This window comes from Centroberyx affinis, unplaced genomic scaffold, assembly GCF_046629955.1.
Source record: "Centroberyx affinis isolate AG114_WGS23_722 - 3 ecotype Tasmania unplaced genomic scaffold, CSIRO-AGI_Caff_v1 ptg004044l_1, whole genome shotgun sequence".
NCBI lineage: Eukaryota > Metazoa > Chordata > Actinopteri > Beryciformes > Berycidae > Centroberyx > Centroberyx affinis.
Window position 1 is genome coordinate 11,468 of NW_027281841.1, and position 22,965 is coordinate 34,432.

General features: G+C 45.2%; 1 protein-coding gene across 3 annotated transcripts; it reads right to left on the reverse strand.

Moving 5' to 3' along the window:
- Nucleotides 1-2,369: 2,369 nt before the first annotated feature.
- Nucleotides 2,370-13,033, reverse strand: LOC139663537 (zinc finger protein 135). Of its 3 annotated transcripts, none has more exons than XM_071542234.1 (3): nt 12,914-13,033; nt 7,708-8,364; nt 2,370-5,187 (listed from the first exon to the last, which is right to left on the reverse strand). In XM_071542234.1, the coding sequence occupies exons 1-3, from the start codon at nt 12,994-12,996 to the stop codon at nt 4,233-4,235; spliced, it is 1,695 nt and encodes a 564-aa protein (XP_071398335.1). In that variant the 5' UTR covers nt 12,997-13,033; the 3' UTR covers nt 2,370-4,232. The 3 variants fall into 3 exon arrangements, with proteins under 3 accessions (XP_071398335.1, XP_071398336.1, XP_071398337.1); XM_071542235.1 differs by lacking the exon at nt 12,914-13,033 and adding an exon at nt 10,528-10,616; XM_071542236.1 differs by lacking the exon at nt 12,914-13,033 and adding an exon at nt 10,524-10,584.
- Between the last annotated feature and the right edge of the window lie 9,932 nt (nt 13,034-22,965).

The following is a 22,965-nucleotide window of genomic DNA, read 5'->3' on the forward strand; positions in this document are numbered from 1 at the left end:
CTATACTACTACTACTACTACTGCTACTATACTACTACTACTGCTACTACTACTATACTACTACTGCTACTGCTACTATACTACTACTACTACTACTGCTACTGCTACTATACTACTACTACTACTGCTACTGCTACTATACTACTACTACTACTGCTACTATACTACTACTACTACTACTGCTACTATACTACTACTGCTACTGCTACTATACTACTACTACTACTGCTACTATACTACTACTACTACTGCTACTATACTACTACTACTACGAATACTACTGCTACTATACTACTACTACTAATACTTTCTACTTTCTACTTTCTGTTCACAGTGTGATTGTTTGTCTGTTGTTGTTTTGGACTCTAAAGAACAGGTCCCCATTGACTTCAGTTGTTTTGGAGAAGTTGTGCTGCAGCCTCCCTGTGTGTTATATGGACTAACAAACTTCACCTGAGTTTCATTTGACATGAGGGGGAGGAGATGATGACAGGATTTATGTTTTTGGGTGAACTATTCCTTTAATTGCTTATATAGCCTATAGGCATACTTACCATTCTGAACAATATTTTTATATTTAGTTTTCACCTGCTGCCACGTTCTTTTCTCCCCACTCAAGTTGCCCCCCCCCAAATAAAAAAGTTTATTTTGTTGAAATCATTCATCAAATATACATAATATATATGTATATTAAACGAGTGAACATGTATACATTTGCAGCCCTGAGGTTTAATATCTATGTATTCTTGTATAAGATATTTTAATAACCTACAGGTTTTCTGTTCTTACTGTTTGAATATAGGTAAGGAAGCTCGAGCAGCATCAGACCTACAGTCCTGCTGAGGACAGCAGACAGCTGGACAAAGCGGTTCGTACCGCATCCAGAATTATCGGACGCGATCTCCCATGCACCCCGAGCGGAAGTCTATACGGCCAGACTACAGAAGAAAGGCCTTCAAGTTTTTAAAGACCGCTCTCACCCGGCTAACAACCTTTTTAATCTTCTGCCTTCTCAAAAAAGACTTCGAAGTGTTAAGACCAGAACATCCAGATCCAGAAGAGCAATATCCAGAAGCTGCTTCACTTACTCTCTAAACTCTAAACTGAGCTCAGGTCGCTCAGTAGGTTTAAATAACTGCAATAACACAGATGGTTTTATTAAGCACTTACTTACTCACTTGAAGCACTTCATCCAGCAGGTCGTTTGATGTTGCTGTTAATGTGTTTCATGCTGTTCTTATGTGTTGGAGTTTAGTTTATTCTACCCATTTGTTTTATGCTTTTATGATAATTTTATGGCTTGGATGTTATCTATCTGTTTTATACTTTCTTTTTTTGAATGTATGTGTTTTTTTTTGTGAGTGGTTCTATGTGTTTGTCTGTTTAAGTGAGCTCAGTAAGACAAACTCCAATCAGCTCTGTTGATATGGCAATAAAGTATTGAATCTTGAATGTTGAATGTATTGTGCCCAAGATTTAATTTGGTTGTATCAAAATATTTTATTACATTTTAACTTAGTTGCTTCTTACGCATTCAATCGATCAGCAATTTCTTGCCGGGCTTTCTCTCTTGTTTTGTTTATGGCAGCTGTATTAGGGCTGGGCGATATGGTTTAAATCAATATCATGATAATCATAAGGATTTTTCTCGATATCAATATATATCACCATATGGTTCATGTATGCAAAATCATGTTAAATAATCAAATTAATGTTCATCTCATTGAACCGAATAGTGATGTTAGGTGTGAAGTCAAACAAAACAGAAATATTCAAATAATATTCCTACCATACCTCATTTTATCAGTTATGAGAAGTAAAATTTGCTTGTCATCATCAGTTCAGACAGCAGAAATGAGTCACGATATTAAAATATCTTCATATCACCACGATATGATTCCACTGAAAGACGATAAACGATAATATTGAGTTATCGCCCAGCCCTAAGCTGTATTACCTTTTTTAGTTATTATATGTTTCATTTCTTCATATATTTCCTCTGAGCTGCTGGGTGGCCTGAACATCACCGCTCTCTCTTTGCTGTTTGCCACAGAGTGTCGATGTGATCCATGTTCCACCTCATGTTCCACCTCATGTTCCACCTCATGTTCCACCTCATGTTCCACCTCAGGAGAACGTCTGCACACCAGTTATCCTGACAACCTGAACCTCTCCAGTTAGTCTGATTGTGTGAACCTGATTTGACCTTTAAGGAACCGCTTCAGCCCCGACTCATTTGTTAGGTTCATTGTCAGGTTTTGGACTTGAATCCCCACTTTCCTTAGCGTGCTTTGTGGATCGGGCCGAGGTGTTTCAGACAGAAAGCGCCGAATCAGCAGTCAGAACAGACAACATGGAGGAAACGTCTTCCAAAGGTTTATTACAAAACGCAAGACAAAACATGTCAACTGGATTTATTCTATTGGCAAACACGATACACTGACACACAGCTCTAGTCTGCAGGTGACCAACAGAAAACTGAACACAACAGAACTGAAGGCGAGGCTGCTGGGAACAGAGAGAAGGTTCTGGAGGCTGGAACTCAAACCGGGGACTAAAGGGAACGCACCGGGAGCGCTTCGTCTTCTTCTACCTAAATGTGGTGCTGGGTCACCGCTCCGCTCCCCACGCACATAAATAGATCACAATGAAATTAAGATCAATCCAATTCAAACAGGAAATGGTATTCACAAGCTCAAAGTGTCGGGGGGGGGGGGGCAGCTTCCTCTGTCAGCTGATGATGATGAAGACGATGAAGATGATGGTGGCGGTGACGATGGCGAGGGCGGCCGGGCCGCTCTCAGTTTCTACTTGTGAATCACATTCAATACCATTTATATATATTACAACTTTGTTCCAAATTCATAAATAAGTAGTGCAGTTTCCCCTAAACCTCGACACACACACACACACACACACACACACACACGCACACACGCACACGCACACACACGCACACACACACGCACACACACACACACACACACACCTGTTCAGGCTGAAGGCGGCAGGCGGGGCGTCGGTCAGGACAGGAGGAGGAGGGAATATGTCAGTTAATATCTAACACACTCAGCAGATCTACTCTATGGTTATATCTTCATGCATACATAATGAGGAACAGGTCACACTGAGGCCGGCTGACCGCCGCCCGCCCGCCGCGCTTCAGCTCAACGTTTAAAATCAACAACGCCAACGTCAAATATGAAAGCTATAACACAGTTAACCAATCAGAAACGCTGTGCCAATAAGAACTAGCCAATCAAATCGCTCTCTTCAAAACCAGGAAGGAACCGGTCCGGGAACTCGCTCGAAAAAAAGTGAGAAAGGGAAGAAAAAAACATGGAAACTATCAAACTACAGAAGTAAACTCTGTTTCCCCGAACTGAAGCCGCTCGCCGTTCCACCGTTCCACTGTTCCACTGTTCCACTGTTCCACTGTTCCACTGTTCCACTGTTCCACTGTTCCACTGTTCCACTGTTCCACAACATGTAGGAGAACATCGAGGCTAGAACCTTCAAAAGTTCGATGGAACCGGCAGTTTGGACCGACACTGACGGGACCCGGTCCGGTCTGAGATGGAGATATTATACAGATTTATTGTAGGATTCAGTACGCTTTAATATGTTTTTATTTTTATGGTTACGGTGGTCCAGGTTCAGTGGAGAGTTCTGGTGTCCCAGGATGGTCTGAAGGTCTCACAGGCTTTTCCCCTGTGAGAGAAAACACTGAACTCTGGGATATTTTTTGGCATGAAGATGGTCCAAATGAAAGCGACTGGAGGTCAGGCTGACGGGTCGGTCCAGAGGAAACCAGTCAAACCAGTGGAACCGGTCGGACAGGTTCGATCCGGTCCGGCCCCGGCTGATGGGACAGAATCCACATTTGGCGAAACACAAAGGAACGATTTCCCTCAAGGAAAAGGGGGGGGGGAGGGGCAGGGGGCGGGGCTTACACTCAAATCTAATCCCCATCCTTAAGAGCAATTAGCTAACGGTCATTTATGACCATGTACGGACATGACCATATATGGAGATCCATCCACTAAATGACCATATATGGATGTCCTGCTGCTATCTACACCAGAGAAATAACCAGTTCCGGTCCGAGCCGGACCCCGAAACCTCGACCGCCGAGAGCCGCCAAGAAAAGTCCAGAACCGGTCCGGAACCGGTTCCGGACCGGAGCCGGTCCGGAACCGGTCCAGAACCGGCCCAGATCCAGAGCGGCCGTGTCACTCAGAGTCCGTCTCCAGCGGCGCCGTCTCGTCCACCGCGCCCCTCTTCCGGCGCTTGGCGCTGCGCTGGCGCTCCTCCTCCTCCAGGTGAGCCTTCTTGTGCCTGGAGAAGCTGGAGGAGTGCATGAAGGTCTTGCTGCAGGCGGAGCAGGTGTAGGTCTTGGTGGGGTGGGGGGGGTGCGGGGCGTGGGGGGCGTGGCTCTTCTGGTGCTGCTGCAGCTCCGCCCGCCGCCGGAAGGCTTTGCCGCAGACGCCGCAGCCGAACTTCCCCCTGCCTCCGTCCGCCTTGTGGGTCTGCTGGTGCCGGGCCAGGCTGGAGGCGTGGCTAAACCGCTTCCCGCACTGGCCGCAGCCGTGAGCTCCGCCCCCTCCGCCCCCCGCTCCCCCTCCTCCCTCCTCGTCTTCGGAGGCGGCGGAGCCTCGTTTCCCGGCCCGCCCCCCCCTGCGGCGGCGGTTCTTCTTGCAGAGGGTGTAGAAGTTGGGCTTGTCGCGGGAGCAGAGCTTGAGGCGGATCTTCAGGTCGGAGGAGGTTTCTCCCAGGTTCTCCTTGCCGGGGGTGTAGCTGTCCAGCAGCTGCCTGACGTGGCTCACCTGGTGTTTGGACAGCTGGGTGGAGGTCCTGAAGGTCATGTCGCACTGCGGACAGGCGTAGAACTTCTCTCCGCCCGCCGCCTGGACCGCGGCGGGCGGCGGCGGCGGCGGATGGACCGGCCGCTTGCCGCCGGTTTGCTGCCGTTGCCTCTTGGTCTTCTTGTTCTTGCCGCCGGTCTTCAGCGAGCGGCGCAGGGCGGCCATGTTGGAGCCGACGGCCACGTCTTTGGGGATGCCTTTGCCCTTCTTGTGGATGAGGCGGTGGCGGGACAGGCTGGAGCTGTGGTTGAACTCCTTCCCACAGATGTTGCAGGGATGAATCCGCCTCTTACCGTGGAGACGCAGGTGACTTCCCAGCATCCTGAGGGGGAAACATCACATCAAACTTTATTGATCCTGCAGCAGCAGACAGTCACAGCAAAGACAAACACAATGTAAACAAGAAGAAAGCAAATGGAGCATTAACCATATAATAATAATATAATATAATAATAACAACTTTACCACAGTAGAAATAAAGGAATGAAAAGTTGGAAAATATGAAGTACAGCATCATGAGGAAGTGCAACAGTCATCTTCAGTGATTTTCACTTTCTAACTTCAGCTGAAGGATTTCAGGCTCCTGTCTGGGCTGAAATGTTTTGGTTTTATGAAACTTAAAAACCTTCAGATGAACTGTAGAAGTCACTGTGGCTCCTGACAGGTTCATACTTAGAGATAAAAGATAAAAGAGTTTCAATCACCAGCAGAAGAAAAAAGAAAGGACAAACTATAAAAATGGCAAGATAAGCGACAGAGGGGGAACACAGGTCACAGTTTGAACTGCTTGAGACTCGACTTGCTGCATGAAGAGAAGACTTGAGACTGGACCTGATTTGGGTTCTGGTGACTTGGGACTTGACTCTGACTTGTACTCTGATGACTTGAAAAGGTTTCTAAAGTCTTGACTTGAGATCTTGTGTTTGTGTAAATGACTCAGATTGAAAGTGATGAGATTTGTTCCAGCAGACGACTGAATTTAAATTCTGTTTTCTGAATTTGTATGGAATGATTGAATTTATTGAAGTTGAAACTGATTATAGAAATCAAACTCATGATGCTCTTACCAAGTTTTTATCCTATTAAAACCATATTGCATTGAAAAGTCCTAGATATTTAGTTTTCTTTAAGATATTAAATTGATACTGGACTCTTGATTTGTTCTGACTTGACTTGCTGTTCTACATTTAGACTTGAGACTTGACTTGAGCCTCAAGACTTGAGACTGACTTGGGACTTGACTTGGTCAAACCTCTGATATTTAATGTACCGTAATGTGCAAAAGTCTTAGCTACATGTAAAAAAAATCCATAAAGCGTAGATGCTTTCAAAAATAATCAAATGAAAAGTTTGTACATAAAAGAAAATGCACAACAAAGGGAGTAAACAGTTAAAAACTAAATCAAATCAATACTTGGTGTGAACACTCTTTGCCTTTAAAACTGCATCAGTTCTCTGTCCTGCAGTTTTATAAGAAAATGGTCTGGCAGGTTGTTCCAGGCGTCTTGGAGAACTTCCACAGTTCTTCTGCAGACGTTGGCTGTCTTTGCTTCTGTCAGTCCAGGTCAGGGTGAGTCCCAGACCGCCTGGAGGACGGTGAGATCAGGGTCAGGGTGAGTCCCAGACCGCCTGGAGAACACTGAGATCCGAGTCAGGGTGAGTCCCAGACCGCCTGGAGGACGGTGAGATCAGGGTCAGGGTGAGTCCCAGACCGCCTGGAGGACGCTGAGATCCGGGTCAGGGTGAGTCCCAGACCGCCTGGAGGACGCTGAGATCCGGGTCAGGGTGAGTCCCAGACCTCCTGGAGGACGGTGAGATCCGGGCTTTGTGGAGGACAAACCATCTGCTGCAGAACTCCTCCTCCTCCTCCTCCACTTCGCTGAAGACAGACCTCAGAGACCTTGGCGGTGTGTTCGGGGTCAGTGTCCCGCTGCAGACTGACGCCGGGACGGACCGGACCCTGATGGTTCTGCAGGATGGACCAGGATCTGCTCGTACTTCTCAGCATCGAGGATTCCATTAATTCTGACCAGATCTCCAAATCCGTTCGCAGAAGTGTCCAAACCAGCAGGGAACTGCCAGCTCCTCTGAGGACAAACCGCTTCCTGTCTGAGTCCAACATCTCAGACTTCGACTCGCCGGTCCGGACCGCTTGCTGACTCGGTCCTGGTGTTTCCGTGCGTCGGCGAGTCTCTCGGCTTTGTTTCCGCTTCGGAGGAACGGCTTTCTGGCAGCAACTCTTCCATGAAGACTTCTGAGTTCTGAGCAGACCGCTCCGGACCGTAGAGGCCGTTCTCGGGTCCCGGTGGTTTCTGTGAGTTCAGAGCCGATCGCACCGCCGGACTCGACCTTCATGTTTCTTCGTGCTTCTTCAGAGGAGCTCGGACGTCCCGGACCTCTGTCTGCTGGGGAGACCTCGCCGATGCAGGACGACCACCTCGTGTCTGGTTGCTATGCTCACTGTTGCCATGGAGTCATAAGTGATGATCTGAAAGTTCACCGTCTGCCACAGCTTCACCTTTCAGTCCATCCGTCCTTCATCCGGTTTGATTCCATCTACACCGTTTCTGTTTCAGTTGATCAGTTTGGTTCGATCAACTCATTATGTCATTGATCATTAGCACTGAATAGTGGTCTATTACTTAATATGTAGCTTTCTATAAAGAAATACAAAAAATTCTCTGTAAAAATTTATTTTTGGGAAAATGAATGTCTGGAAATCTAAAATGATCTGTTTTCTACTGACACTACTGCAGAAAACAAACAAACATCTGAGACAAAACATATAAAAACTCAGTAATGTACAAATGAGTAAAACATGAGAAACCGTCTGTGTGTTCACCTGCTGCCTTTGAAGCTCATCCCGCAGTGCGGGCAGGTGTACCGCGCCTCCTTCCCCGGCGGGTCGAGCGCCCGTTTGGCCGGCGGCGGCGTGGCGGAGCTCTTGCCGGCGTGGCTCTGCTGGTGGCGGTACAGGCTGGAGGCGTGGCTGTAGCACTTCCCGCAGTAGCTGCAGCGGTACGGCCGGTCGTCCGGGTCGAAGTCCGCCTGGTCCGAGTCCGGCTCGCCGTCCGCGTCCGGCCGGCCGCCGCCCGCCTCCTCCGCCTCGTCCTCGTCCTCCTCCTCGTCCTCCTCGTCCTCGTCGTCGGAGTCGGTCTTGATCTCCACGCTCTGCTCCGTCACCTCGCAGGGGTACACCTCCTCGTACGGGGCGAAGAACGCCTCGTCCGTCTCGATCTTCAGCTGCTCGGCCGTCAGCTCCGAGCCGTCGTCCGAGTCTTTCTTCACGCAGGAGATGGTGAACTTGGATCCGACCTCGGCCCACTTCACCACGTACTCGATGGGCTGCGTGTCCAGCTCCACCGTGATGAAATCGGCGCCGAGGGCGTCCGGCTCCGACGACGCCAGCTCCGTCTCCGAGTCCTCCATCCCGACCGGACCTGAGGCTGCGGGGGGGAAAGTCCTGAGGAAGAGTCCGCTCAGACGGTCGACAAAACCCCTGAAGAAGAGCGAGAGAGAGAGAGAGAGAGAGAGAGAGAGAGAGAGAGAGAGAGAGAGAGAGAGAGAGAGAGAGAGAGAGAGAGAGAGAGAGAGAGAGCAGGGAAACGTCAAGCTGACAGACCGGAACACGCGAGCTGAGCGTTTTCAATCTTTTCCACCAATCAGACAGTGACATGAATGGAATCGGTCACAGCGGGTCGGACTCTCAGACAGTCTGCACAGAAACCATCCGAGGCGGATCAGGTTTAGACGAAACAGAAAAACACGATGACAGAACGTTAACGGAGGAATTTAACGGTGTTGTCGGTACTGTGTGAACGGCGGCAGAAACCGACACCTTTAACTGAAGAATTGAAGCGGCTTCATGGGTGAAAGGGGCTTCGGTTCTACTGAAGGAGAACATGAGGAGAACCTGGGACTCTGGACCTGAACCATGGATCAAAACTCAATACATCTCAATGCAAAACCTGTCAGTCTGCATGTTGTGTCAGGAACATGAATGGTGATATCAGCTCCATGTTGTTCTGCTGTCAGGAACATGAATGGTGATATCAGCTCCATGTTATTCTGCTGTCAGGAACATGAATGGTGATATCAGCTCCATGTTATTCTGCTGTCAGGAACATGAATGGTGATATCAGCTCCATGTTATTCTGCTGTCAGGAACATGAATGGTGATATCAGCTCCATGTTATTCTGCTGTCAGGAACATGAATGGTGATATCGGCTCCATGTTATTCTGCTGTAGTAATCACTAATGAGACTCTTGACCATCACAGTTTCACAAGCTCTCCATCCAAATTATATTATTGTCACTTTGTAATGACATTTTTAAATTGTTGTTTACATTCTAGCAGCCAATGGCATCGCTGGAAAGATTTGAGTCTCAGAAATAAACAGAATTCTGCACAGTCAGACTTTGTCGTCACTGAACTTCTATTGATCACATGGTATCTTGGTTGTATTGATCACGTATCGAAGCGTATCAGGAGAGAAACAGATCGTCCATCATCACCCCCCCACCCCCCCCACTATCATTAGCCTGAATTATTTTAAAAAGGGTTAACCCGTGTATTTTAGGCAGGACTTTGTTTAGTTACTAAAGTTACTAAATCATTTTAGTAATGTGTTATGAATTACTTGTCATCCTTTCTTGTGTTGTATTAAAATCTCATGTGTACGTCGCTTTGGGTAAAAGCCAAATTGGAAATTGTAATTAACATTCTATAAACGTTAGCCCCCCCACACACACACACACACACACCTCCACTACCCCTCCCTGACACACCCATGTGAGGTTTACACTGTGATGTAATGGTAAATAAAAAGGAGAGTAAACTCTGACCTCCAGCCACTGATCATTGTAAGACAAACAGCCACCAATAGAAACAAAAATCAATTAAATCTTCATAAAATCATTAATTGATGTCCCTTTGTTCCTTAAAGCGCCGTCCTGTCACGTGACTCACGTCAGTCTGACACTCGGACAGACAGACTGGCTGAAAACAGTTCAGACACAATCCCTCAGGCTGGGTTACGACACTTTCATTATTTCTATTACAGAGAGAACGAGAACAAAACTCCATTCAAATATCTGTCAGTTTAACGTTTTCTTGCTTATCAGCAAAGGCCCATATCTGGTAGACCGACTTAGGATCTTTGGCGAATCGTTAGGCGTCGCTCTTCAATTCGGCATTAATCCAATACATCACGCAGCAGTTAATTTACATAAAATATCTTCTTCTTTTTTTTTACCGTTTACCTGTTTTTCCCACGATCTTTCTCCACTAAAATACACCGCGGAGGGCGGTAGCGAGCCTTGTGAACCAATTGTAAAAATTTTGATTTTATTGAAATACAGAGCTGCTTCGTGGCTCATATATATGCCGAAATTACTAGAAGACCCTGTCGATTCGTAAAATGTGTTTAGTTATATTCTAAACGGTGTGTAGGTTTGCCGGTAAGCGAAGCGACATAAAACGTCTGTTTTTTGAGTGGAGTTTCGGGGCCAGGCTGGGCTGAGTGTCAGTGATGAGGAAGCCGAGGGAGGGATTGTCTCTTCCCAGACTGCAAACTGCCGCAGCAGAGGGGAAAATGGCTGAATAAATATCAGAAAAGGGATTTCAACGGTAAATGTGTCGGTAGTCGGTTACTCACGGACCTTTTGGCGCCGGCGGACTGGCGTAAACGTTAAAATATTACCGGTGGAAACGGCGACAATAAACAGGAAGTAGAGGACGTGTACAATGCATTGTGGGAAAGGATTAAATGGTTGTGTGGAACGGAAGTACGGCGGATTGCCCTTCAAAATAAAAGGCTAAATTTGTAAAATGAATATTTATTTGAACTATCTAATCTTATTATTTTCGATATTTGAGTCCCAGTCATGTTTTCCAGGACAAACTGAACTGAACTGAATGGAACTGAATTGAACGCATGATTGACAGCTGGGAGGAAAACAGCTGACAGGTGGACTGTGTTTAAGAGCCTTTTTGGTATCTGAGTTAATACAGAAAAACACCCAGGATGCGGGTGTTGTTTTGTTTTTTTTGGTTCAAAAAGTCCTTTCCTCAGCATCATTAATTATTACCAGCCATATAGACTGTACAGGATCACACAGCTGTTATAACAGTCTGTATGAGGAATTTATCCAACCGCACTGTGAAGCTTCACTGAAAAAAGAATCACATCTTTATTTTTCTTACAGAGTTTGCAAACAGTCTTAGAAAAGGAGCGAAGAACAAGCGTCTGGCTTGTTGCTCCTCAGGTTTGAGTTGTAAAAGTCTGTTGAGGCTGAAGAGCAGCAGGCAGACCTCAGATCAGATCTGATCTGTTCAGATCTGATCACACTATTGATCCTGATGGGAAACAGAATGTACTGAAGAACAGAGCAGAGGGATGTTAAACAGAACATCTGGAACAGGATGAAACAGAAGACAATAAGAAATATATGGGTTATGGAAAAGGTGGAGAAATAAAAAATTACAGAAATTATCAGTTTATAAGGAAGAGCCACTGTGAAACTTTTAATGTCCCTCCACTGTCCAGAGTTTTATTCTGTGTCTTTCTGTCATTTTCCAGCATCTCTCTGAGCCTTACCAAGAACAGGCCGTTTCTGTCTCCGTGTCTTTAAGGCTCATTAATATTAACGACCCTCCGTTCCGATCGGCTAACCGTTTCCAGAGTGAAACGTGAGACGCCGCGGCCCGGCGGCTACAGGTAGGGAAAACTCTCCGGTAATAAACGATGACAACCGCTCAACCGCTTTGAAAAAAACTCTTTGTTAGTCTGTTATTTCTTACAGAAATGATAATGAGCGAACCTTTGTGACATCACAAAGTTACGGAAGTCCAAACGGCTCGTTTAGAGGCTCGCTGCACTAATATGGATTGTGTGGATTTAGTTGGGTTTAGTCATTTACATGGAATCCCCCCTGATCTCCTCTCTGTATTTTGTATTAACTCGAAATGGTTGAAGCTACTCAACTGGGATTTTATTTTGAAGCTTGTGGCAGGAAGTCCTGTTTTAAATTGTGACAGCTTGACAGTTCTGTCAGTCTGTCTGAACTGAAGCGTCAGTTAGGATTGTAGTTTCCTGTTTGGTTTCTCTGCACAGACTCAGACTGAAGCTTCAACAGAAACTCACACTCTGTCCCTCAGATGATCTGGAAGATGATCTGCAGCAGACAGAACCGGTTCTACTGCTGGTTCTGTCAGGTTCTACTGCTGGTTCTGTCAGGTTCTACTGCTGGTTCTGTCAGGTTCTACTCTGATTTTATGTGAGGATCCAGGAGGAAAATATGAATGAAATGAATGATACTGACAGGAAGAGCTGAGGTCAAATTCAGCATCTGACACATGGAGGAGGAGGATGATGATGATGAAGAGGAGGGGGAGGGAGGAGGAGGATGATGATGATGAAGAGGAGGGAGAGGAGGAGGAGGATGAAAAGGAGGGAGAGGAGGAGGAGGAGGAGGAGGAAGAAGGGGAGGAGGAAGAGCAGAAGGAGGAGGAAGAGGAGGAATAGAAAGAGGAAGAGCAGAAGGAGGAAGAAGAGGAGGAGGGGGAGGAAGAGAAGGAGGGAGAGGAAGAAGGGGAGGAGGAGGAGGACGAAGAGGAGGAGGAGGAGGGAGGAGGAGGAAGAAGAGAAGGGAAGGGAGGAGGAGGAAGAGGAGGAATAGTAGCCTAATAGTAAAAGGAGAAGAAGGAGGAAGAGGAGCCCCAGCAGCCTCCAGGCCTCCCGCTCTCTCTCTCTCTCGCTCTCTCTCTCTCTCTCTCTCTCTCTCTCTCTCTCTCTCTCTGTGTTTCTGGTCTCAGCAGCAGAAACATCAAACCGCGTTTCATTTTATTTCATTTTCCTCAAACTGCAGCGCGAGGTCCGGCAGCGCGAGACAGACAGAGAGAGAGAGAGAGAGAGAGACAGAGAGAGAGAGAGACAGGCAGACAGACAGACAGACAGACAGACAGACATGTTGGACATCACAGCCACATCTTCCGCGCCGCTCTCGCCGCGGTATTCTGCCGCTGCTGTTCCGCTCGGACACTTACTGTTCCGCGCGGTGCGGTCCGTGTCCCTCTGTCTCGCGCCTCGGTGAATCTGTTCCAGTTCCTCCGCCGCGCCTCTGTCTCATCCCCGCCGAACACACTCGGCCTCGGCTCGGCTAGCTCCCGCTGCGACCCGCTGAGGAGGACGGCGGATCTGCGGCGGTGCGGATGGGCTGCAGCGTCACCGACCACCCCGGAAGACCATCCCGATGCTTCTGCGGCTCGGGATTGGTTCGGCTCCTGCGCACCCTTCTCGGTTTCTCGAATCTCATTGGACGGCGGAGCAAAAAGCCCGCAAAGTGTGGCTATAAATGTCGCAAAGGTGCCGTGAACGAAGCGCTTCGCCGTCACGCACCTGACCCAAACAGAAGAGTCACCGCCCGGGCGCGCGCTGCCGGCAGGTAAATGAACACGCAGCTTTAAGTTTGTGTCGTCGTGTTTCTGAAGTGAACTCAGCAGGTCCGACGTCCTGAAGCGGATTCTGTCTGGAGCTGAAGTCCAGATCAGATAACTCACGTCCTTCTCCTCTGTGGAGAGCGCGGGGCACCGAACTCTGTTTAAAAAACCTGCCGTTTTACTGTTGTCTTGCTTAACCAATAAACGCGCAGAGCTGGTTGAACAGAACCTGGACTTTTACGAATCGTTCGGGTCTTCTGGTAAATTCGGCATATAAATGATTCACCAAGCAGAACTTCAATTCAACTAAATCTCAAGTTTTGAAATCGGTTTATAGTCCTCGCTGCCGCCTTCCGCCGTGTCTTTAGGTGGCTGAAGATGTAGGAATTACAGGCGAGCTGGTTATAAAAGTCGACTTTTTATTGAACTGAAAGCTGTTTGGTGTGTCTGCTGTTCTCCTCGTGATTCGGTGAAGGTCTTCAGTCATGTCTACCGGGTTTGAACCTTTGCCGGTAAGCACGGCAACTTTAAACTACGCCATTTTTAAATGTAGTTTGGTGTCCGCGTCTCTCCACAGGTTCTGTACCGAGGCAGAAGGAAGGCAGCCGAGCCGGGCTTCTGGCCCGGTACCTTCAGCCTGTGAACCGGCTCGAGCCCCCGGTGAACCGGCTGTAAGTCTCAGTTCACTGAAGTCTGTCTCGTGCCTGTAATACACTCAGTAAGACCAAACCTGACTGACAGATGTTATCTGGTTAATGTGACAAAGTCAGATTTCTGGTAGTTGATGTTTTTTCTTGCCTCTCCTTTATAACTTTATAAGTTAAACCAGTGATTTTCAGCTCCAGTCCTCAGAGTCCTGCAGGTCTAGAGTCCTGCAGGTCTAGAGTCCTGCAGGTTTCTGCCCAGCTGGTTAGTTCCAGTCAGCTGGAGCTTCAGGTCTGACTCCGTCTCTGATTCGAGAGCTGGAGCAGAAACCAGCAGAGTCTCAGTCTGCAGGACCAGAGCTGAGAAACTGATGTAAAACAAGCAGACAGTAAACATGTTGTCCCTCCAGTGATGTAGTTCTTGGGTCAGAAGTGATTGCTGAGTGAACTTGAAATATGAGTGAAATTGTATTTGCATTTTGGTATGGGACAATGAAAGGACAGATTGACCATATATTTCTGTTGCCTACTCTCCTCAGAATTAGGCTTACAAGTTATATCTTGAAATGTAGAAACTGTAACTGTCCTGTTTTTACTCAATACAGTACAAAATATAAGAACTACAATACGCAATAAATACAATCTGTACATTACATAAGGTACAATACCATTTATTATACAATATATCATTTAGCATTATATTATTCATAACACTCATGCTCCTGGTGTTGTGTGTTATATGGTATTATAATATAAGTAGTCAACACAGTGGTGGTGCAGTGATGATGCAATAACAGAACAACAGTCCAACTGTATAGAACACAATAAATACAGCAGAGAGAGAGAGAGAGAGAGAATTGTATGAGACTAAATGCTTGTTGGAAGTGGTTCTCCATGCTTTGTGTCCTCCAGCTCAGATCAGTGTGACTCTGTGAGAAGCAGCCAGATGACTCACACCAGGCTGTCTGCAGGGTCTTAAAGTATTAAAAAGTAATAAATCAATTTAGTGCAAATTAAGGCCCTTAAAAACTATTAAAAAGTCTTAATGGCCATTTTATGAGGTATTACATTTTGTAGCTATTTTTTCAATGTGAATAGCTTATTTGTCCAAAGAGTTTGTGTGCTAAAAGTTTGTGTGAATTTATTTATTTTGCTCCTCACCAACACTACAACAAACTTAAGATAAGTTAAGAGACGCTCTCTGGTGCACCGGGCGGCCCATCTGAATTCTGTTGTATTGATCCAGTGATCCATAGAGGTTATCACAAACTAAGACTGTTTAGTTTTGCAATCTCAAAATCAGTGTATAGTAAATGTAAGTTAAAGGTGTCGCTGATGTAACCGGTTACAGCTTGAAGTGTCGTTGAGGTCTGAAAATATATTGAAAAGCTCTTAAAAGGTTTTGAATTTAACTTCAGGATTCCTGCACAGACCCTGCAGTAACACCTCACATCACTCTCACATCACTCTCACATCACTCTCACATCACTCTCACATCACTCTCACATCACTCTCACATCACTCTCACATCACTCTCACATCACTCTGGGTCTTATGTCACTACACTGGCTCCCGATTAAATTTAGGATTCAATTCAAGATCCTCCTCCTCACCTGTAAGGCTTTGAATGGTCTTGCTCCAGAGTATATTGATTCAGATTCAGATTCAGATTCAGAAAACTTTATTTATCTCATACAGGCAATTCAGTTTACAGCTCCCAGTTCACAAAAAGAAATAAAAAAAACAATCATTCATTAGACTTACACTCTAACACTCAACCTTCAATTGTCAGTGGATCAGTTTAGCTAATGGTTTCCCAGCAGCGATATCTTGTACATGTCTCATGTGAAAATAATTACTTGTACAAAGAAAAGAATGAATAAATTGGGAAAAAAATAATAAATAAATAAATAAAACGACAAAGCACAAACCTACTCATTAAATTTAGCATTCATCAGCTTGATAACTGAAGGCATAAAAGAGTTTGAGTAGCGGTTTGTTTTCCTCAGGGGTGCATAGCGCCGCCCTGAGGGCATTAAAGTAAGTCCACCAGACCTGACATGGTCTCTCTGATTCATGATACATTTCGCTTTCTGGACCACCCGTTTTTTCCAGAGCACACTCAGGTCTGTTAGCTGGACTTCAATAATCTTGGAGCAGACTCTGACTATGTGGTTCAGACTGTTTTTGTCCTTCACAGACAGACCATTAAACCAACAAATAAAAGAGAATGTTAAAAGACTCTCAATAAAAGAATGATAAAAGGAACATAAGATGGTTTTAGAAACACTAAAAGAGTTGAGCTTCCGCATCAGGTGGATTCTTTGATGTCCCCGTTTGACAAGTGACTCTGTGTTTCTGTCGAACTTTAGATAAGAGTCAAATGTGGTTCCTAAGTATTTGTAGGTTTCCACAATTTGGACTGGTTTACCATGTATCTGGCTGTTTTTTGGCTCTGCACTATTTTTCCTAAAATCAATGATCAACTCCTTTGTTTTTGTTACATTAAGATCCAAGAAGTTGTCATCGCACCATTTAATAAAATCATTTAGAGCCAAGCCATGATCCGACTGTGGATCCTGAAGAAGAGACAGCATTTCATATTGGTGAACCTTAAACCCCTGCTGGGCCCCTCAGGTCCTCTGAGCCAGGCCGGCTAGCTGGACCTCGTTCCAGACTGAAGACCCTGTGGGACTGTGCTGCTGTCCTGGGTCTCAGGCTGTGGAACAGTCAGGTCAGCTAACTCTCTCGGGTGTTTTAAGTCACAGCTGAAGATCTTTTCTCTAAGTGTTTTTATGATTGAGTGATTTTGATTTGTGATTCCTTTAACTGTAATGTTGTTAAATCTCATCGTTTGTTCTTTTAACCTTTTATTCTTTTCTAAAGCACTTTGTAACTTAGGTTTTGAAAGGTGCTGTATAAATAAAATTGTATTTACTTACTTACTTTGTGTTCCTGGTGACTAAATTTTAACTAAAATTAGGACATAAAAATGCCAAAAATTGATTAAAATGCAAAGATTTTTTAATTGAAAGACTAAGAACCAATCAACTAAATTTTAACAAACTAATGCATTTTGAGACTAAAATAAAAATGGCTGTGAAGACCAAAACTAAAATCCCTGCTGAAGTGACACTGAGCAGTTTGACCTGCTGTAGAAACCTGCAGCTCCTCAGGCTGCAGAGGAGGGGAGGAGCAGCAGGGGGCGCTGTGGGCCTGGTGGAGGAGCAGGAGGAGCTGTGGGCCTGGTGGTGGAGGAGCAGGAGGAGCTCTGGACCTGGTGGTGGAGCAGGAGGAGCTGTGGACCTGCAGGAGGAGCTGTGGGCCTGCAGGAGGAGCTGTGGACCTGCAGGAGGAGCTGTGGACCTGCAGGAGGAGCCGTGGGCCTGCAGGAGGAGCCGTGGACCTGCAGGTGGAGCTGTGGACCTGCAGGAGGAGCTGTGGACCTGGTGGAGCTTACTGAGTCAGACATCAGACTTTCTGAACTCCAACCAAACATGATGATCATCTGTTTCCAAAAACCTGAATCCAGCTTGGAAGATTAATGAGTTCAGCAGTAAGATTTCTAAAACCCTTTAATCAGTTTCTCCACCCAGTCTCCTGCAGGTCTTGGCTCTGCAGGTCTGCAGGAGGTCCTGGCTCTGCAGGTCTCGGCTCTGCAGGTCTCGGCTCTGCAGGTCTCGGCTGCTCCACCTGGTTCAGTAAACTCATCAGACAGAATCAGGTGTGTCTGCTCCACCCTAAATTTACAGTAATTCATTCAAAATCACCCTAAAATGAGTTAAGGGAGTTATTAATGGAGGAGATCCATCAAAACCTCAAACTTCATGTTTGACTTCTTACTTTATAATTGAATGTAAAGTTCAGGGAGACTTGAACTTTCCATTTAAAAGGCCTGAAAAATCCCTTAATTTCTAGAGTCTCAGTGAACCAACCCATGAATAAATCCTTTATAAAGCCATGATACTCACCTTAATGTTTTTAATCTGTTTTTAATGGATAGTTAATGTTTATGTAAAGCGGTGCTTCTCAAACCTGGTGCTGGATCACCAAAACCCTGCTGGGTTTCTGTTTCACCTCGTAGTTCATTACAGTCACCTGGTTTCATCAGGACCGAAGGACTTGGGACACCAGGTGGATCAACTACCAGGTGAAACAGAAAAGCAGCAGGACTGAGAAGCTCTGAGGTAAAGAAGTGAAGAAGATCCAGGGACTAAGTGACGGTTTGGTTTGTAGCTGCAGGTTCAGACTGGAGGCTTCAGACCTTCAGCTGGTCTGGAAGCTTCAGAACAGTTTGTGACAAACGTTTTAAAAACGTATTCTGTTTGATCCAAAGTGACAAACTGTTCCTGTTCCCTCAGTGTTCCCTCAGTGTTCCCTCAGTGTTCCCTCAGTGTTCCCTCAGTGTTCCCTCAGTGTTCCCTCAGTGTTCCCTCAGTGTTCTCTCAGTGTTCCCTCTGTGTTCCCTCAGTGTTCCCTCAGTGTTCCCTCAGTGTTCCCTCAGTGTTCTCTGTGTTCCCTCAGTGTTCTCTCAGTGTTCTCTGTGTTCCCTCAGTGTTCTCTCAGTGTTCTCTGTGTTCCCTCAGTGTTCTCTCAGTGTTCTCTGTGTTCCCTCAGTGTTCTCTCAGTGTTCTCTGTGTTCCCTCAGTGTTCTCTCAGTGTTCTCTGTGTTCCCTCAGTGTTCTCAGTGTTCTCTGTGTTTTCTCTGTGTTCCCTCAGTGTTCCCTCAGTGTTCTCTCAGTGTTCTCTGTGTTCCCTCAGTGTTCCCTCAGTGTTCTCTCAGTGTTCTGTGTTCCCTCAGTGTTCCCTCAGTGTTCTCTCAGTGTTCTCAGTGTTCTCTGTGTTCTCTGTGTTCCCTCAGTGTTCTCTCAGTGTTCTCTGTGTTCCCTCAGTGTTCCCTCAGTGTTCCCTCAGTGTTCCCTCAGTACAGAACAGACCGTCTGTCACTGGAGATCTACAGATCTGATCTGATGTTCCTAAAACACAAACTGGAACCAAAGCTAAACATTTGTAATGTGACCAAACCCACTGAAACAGAACTGAAATATGAAGATGGAAAACGATGCAAACAAAAAAAAATCCCAAGCTGTAAAACCCCGATATCAGACTCTGCTGGTCTGCTGGTCTGCTGGTCTGCTGGGGGTTTTCCATGTTAACAGCTGAGAGTCTGTCAGTCAGCTGAAAGTCTGGACTGACAGATAAGTTTCTTTATCTTTCTGAAGTGTATATGGGGCTTTGTACAATTCTTGTGTGCACATATGTGTCTATATGGTGTATTTTCTGGGGACTATTGTGCATTTTTACTATGCATTATATGATTTACTACGTGCTGAACATATTTCTCTCTCTATCTGCTATAAAGTCTGACGTTTATTTACCTGATGATTCTGTTATGGCATATTTAGGTGGTTTAGAATATATAATAATAATAACTTTATTTGTATAGCACTCTTCTAAAACAGTGTTTACATACAATAAATCCCAAAAGCAGTGATGTGAAACTACCACAATGAATGATAGAAAAATAAAAATAAATTTAAAAAAAAATATTGTACATATTCTTTGTACTTACAGGGCTCACTATTTTATGTATTTCTTTTTCTTTTTGGTTCACTGTTTTCAGGTGTTTGTAAGGTGTCTCTGCATTTGTTTCATGTCTGAAGAAACGTCACATGGTGGAATACCAATAAACATTATGACATTATCTAGTGTGTGGACTCTATTTTCTTTTTGTTTTTCACCAGCTGAGAGTCTGTCAGTCAGTCAGTCTGTCAGTCGGTTAAAACCACAGACAGGTTTAACCTGCTGTGACATAAATGAAACGTTTTCTATAAAAAGAATCTAGAACTGAAACTAAACATAAAGACTTTTATAAAACGACCAAACCCACTGAAAACTAAACACAGAACTGAAATTGAAATAAAAATGGAAAACTGTAAATTAAAGTGAAATCCCAAACTGTAAAACCCCCAGACTCTGCTGGTCTGCTGGTCTGCTGGGGGTTTTCCATGTCAACAGCAGAGTGCGTCAACACAGTCTGACCTGCAGCAGTGGGTCAGGGGTCAGGGGTCAGAGGTCACAGCTGAGCCCACTGGCCTTCAGCTCTGTTTACTGCTGGACGGGTTCTGTGTTTTCCCGATGTCAGTGAAGTACACACAGCTGTGTTGACCGACCGTCTGCCGCGGCGGCCGGGCGGCCCGGGGTCAAAGGTCACCGAGGCAGAGGTGGATCCGGCCCCTCAGCCTGGTTCAACAGTCATGATGAAAAACTTTATTGAGATGTTTTTCAAAACGCAGCGCTGCAGAGACACGAGGAGCTCGAAGCTTCTGCAACATTCACTTATTAAAAAAACCTGTTTGTCTCACATGAGAGCTGGACTCGAGTCACATGACTTGGACTCGAGTCACATGACTTGGACTCGAGTCACATGACTTGGACTCGAGTCACATGACTTGGACTCGAGTCACATGACTTGGACTCGAGTCCGTTTTAATCGCTTGAGACTTGGGACTTGACTCTGACTTGTACTCTGATGACTTGAAAAGGTTTCTAAAGTCTTGACTTGAGATCTTGTGTTTGTGTAAATGACTCAGATTGAAAGTGATGAGATTTGTTCCAGCAGACGACTGAATTTAAATTCTGTTTTCTGAATTTGTATGGAATGATTGAATTTATTGAAGTTGAAACTGATTATAGAAATCAAACTCATGATGCTCTTACCAAGTTTTTATCCTGTTAAAACCATATTGCATTGAAAAGTCCTAGATATTTAGTTTTCTTTAAGATATTAAATTGATACTGGACTCTTGATTTGTTCTGACTTGACTTGCTGTTCTACATTTAGACTTGAGACTTGACATTAATGACTTGGACTTGACTTTAATGACTTGGACCTGACTTGGGCCTGGAGTGAGGTGGACTTGGTCTCTCCTCTGGTAGAAACTGAATGTGACTCTGTAACAGATGTAGAAATGTAAAATGTGTTTATTCATCAAACCTGTTTTATTGGACAGGACAGTCTTAGTCCAGGTCTCAGTGTGTTCTAGATCAGTGGTTCTCAACCTTTTTCATATCACAGACCCCTAATCTAGTCCACATTAGAGCCATGGACCCCCATTTGATGAGATTTTGTCTCATTGATCCAAATCTGAGAATATTTTTATTGTCATATATGATTTTATCCAGAATTCCTTGTCTGTCTGTGTTGCAGGTAAAGAGATAACAGAGAAACTTTGATCAAAACAGTCTTTCTTCTACATTCTCTAATTGTGTTCACTTCTTGTAATAAATGAAATAATGTTGAGGTTTAACAATTTAGCGATTTGCTGGGGACCCCCTGGAACCCCCTCAAGGACCCCTGGTGGTCCCCGGACCCCACGTTGGGAACCACTGTTCTAGCTGGTTCTGTGGTGTTGATCACTGGTTCCACCTGGAACTGAGGAGAACCTGGTCTGCTGGTCTGAGGGGAAACACTGATCTCAGACCAGCTGCTGTGAAAGTGTGTTTATGTGCAGTCAAATAATCACAAAGTCAGGCTGCTGGGTATGAAATGGTAACGTGAGTTTGAGTTAGGACGGTGGTGTGTGTGTGTGTGTGTGTGTGTGTGTGTGTGTGTGTGTGTGTGTGTGTGTGTGTGTTAGGGCTGATTTTGAAAAAATATCTAATTGCAATTATTTTGACTGATATTGCAATTGCGATATGATTTGCGATATTAGAGGGAATGATAATTTTTACATCATTATTCTCATTTTCATTGAAAAACGTATTAAAATGATTACGGTGTGATTTCTGTGGGGATCTGTACCAAACAAAGATGTTTTCTTCAGTCTGTAGAATATGATGTGTAGGCCAGGACATCTCTGCAGCACCACAATATTTACTTTAAAATGCTGTTTTGACACATTTCACCTTTAACAAATATTGTGCCTCCTGTGATTTGAAAATTGCAGTAGGCCATATTGCGATTTCCATAAAATTTCGATTAATTGTTCAGCCCTAGTGTGTGTGTGTGTGTGTGTGTGTGAGTGTGTGAGTGTGTGTGAGTGTGTGTCAGACCATCAGCTGTGATGATACGAAAGTTATTTGAACTTCTCCAGTTTCCAGATGTCAGAGTCTGCAGTGGATTTCTTCAGAGTCGAGTCGAGTTTCAGAGCTGCAGGTTCTTCGGTCCTTTCATCAGACTCAGTAAATCCTGCACTCTGACATCTATTGCTTTTTTTAACAAAATGACTTTTATTTAAGCAATTTTAAAGTTGAAAGAACTTGTGATGATATGAATCGCAGTTTAAATCTCAATTGCAATATTCTGTCAAATAATCGCAATTCGATTTTTTTGTCAATATCCTCCAGTGTCCAGCAGACTTTCAGGCCGACAACTGTCAACTGATGTTTTTTATTTACTTCCTTAATGTAAATGTAGAAAACCAGATGTATGGTTTGTCTGGCGTTGGGTTTCCTGCACGTTGCTCTGACTGAACACTTCTTCATGACTCTCCTGGTGTTCAGGTCACAAAGCCTGATTCCTCCAGATGTTTCTAAATAAATCCTGTCTGTGTTCAGCGGAGGATGACATCATCACCGGTTGCCGGGACGATGCGCCGATCCCCAGGTGAGAGGAAACTCCCTGTATGGTCACGACCTGCCAGGTGGAACAGGAAGAGGAACAGGAAGAGGAACAGGTGACAGCTGGGAAACACTGTACCAACACAAACCTCCCAGCATGCTTTGCTCCTGTTGCGTCAGGGAGCGTTTCCTAGAAAGAAGGCGGTGAAAGAGGGGGGGGGGGGGGGGTGTTCAGCTGAGGGGGTTAGTGACGGACGACAGGCTGGTTGTGTTCATATATATATATATATGTACTTGTGTGTGTGTGTGTGTGTGTGTCTATATAGGCCTATATATCGTTATTATTACCATTAATCTTATTATTGTGTATATATACCATTATATGGCTCATGTATGTGTGTTTATGTATTTAGCAAGTCAGCATCTCATGTTGACAGAATGTATATATATGTG

What these genes read in the sequence shown, in the direction of transcription:
- LOC139663537 (XM_071542234.1), bottom strand. Translation starts at nt 12,996, where the DNA reads ATGAGACAGAGGCGCGGCGGAGGAACTGGAACAGATTCACCGAGGCGC. An exon ending in GGACCGCACCGCGCGGAACA is followed by an intron (nt 8,365 to 12,913) that starts GTAAGTGTCCGA and finishes GCTCTTCTTCAG; the next exon opens with GGGTTTTGTCGACCGTCTGA. An exon ending in ATGAGCTTCAAAGGCAGCAG is followed by an intron (nt 5,188 to 7,707) that starts GTGAACACACAG and finishes TTTCCCCCTCAG; the next exon opens with GATGCTGGGAAGTCACCTGC.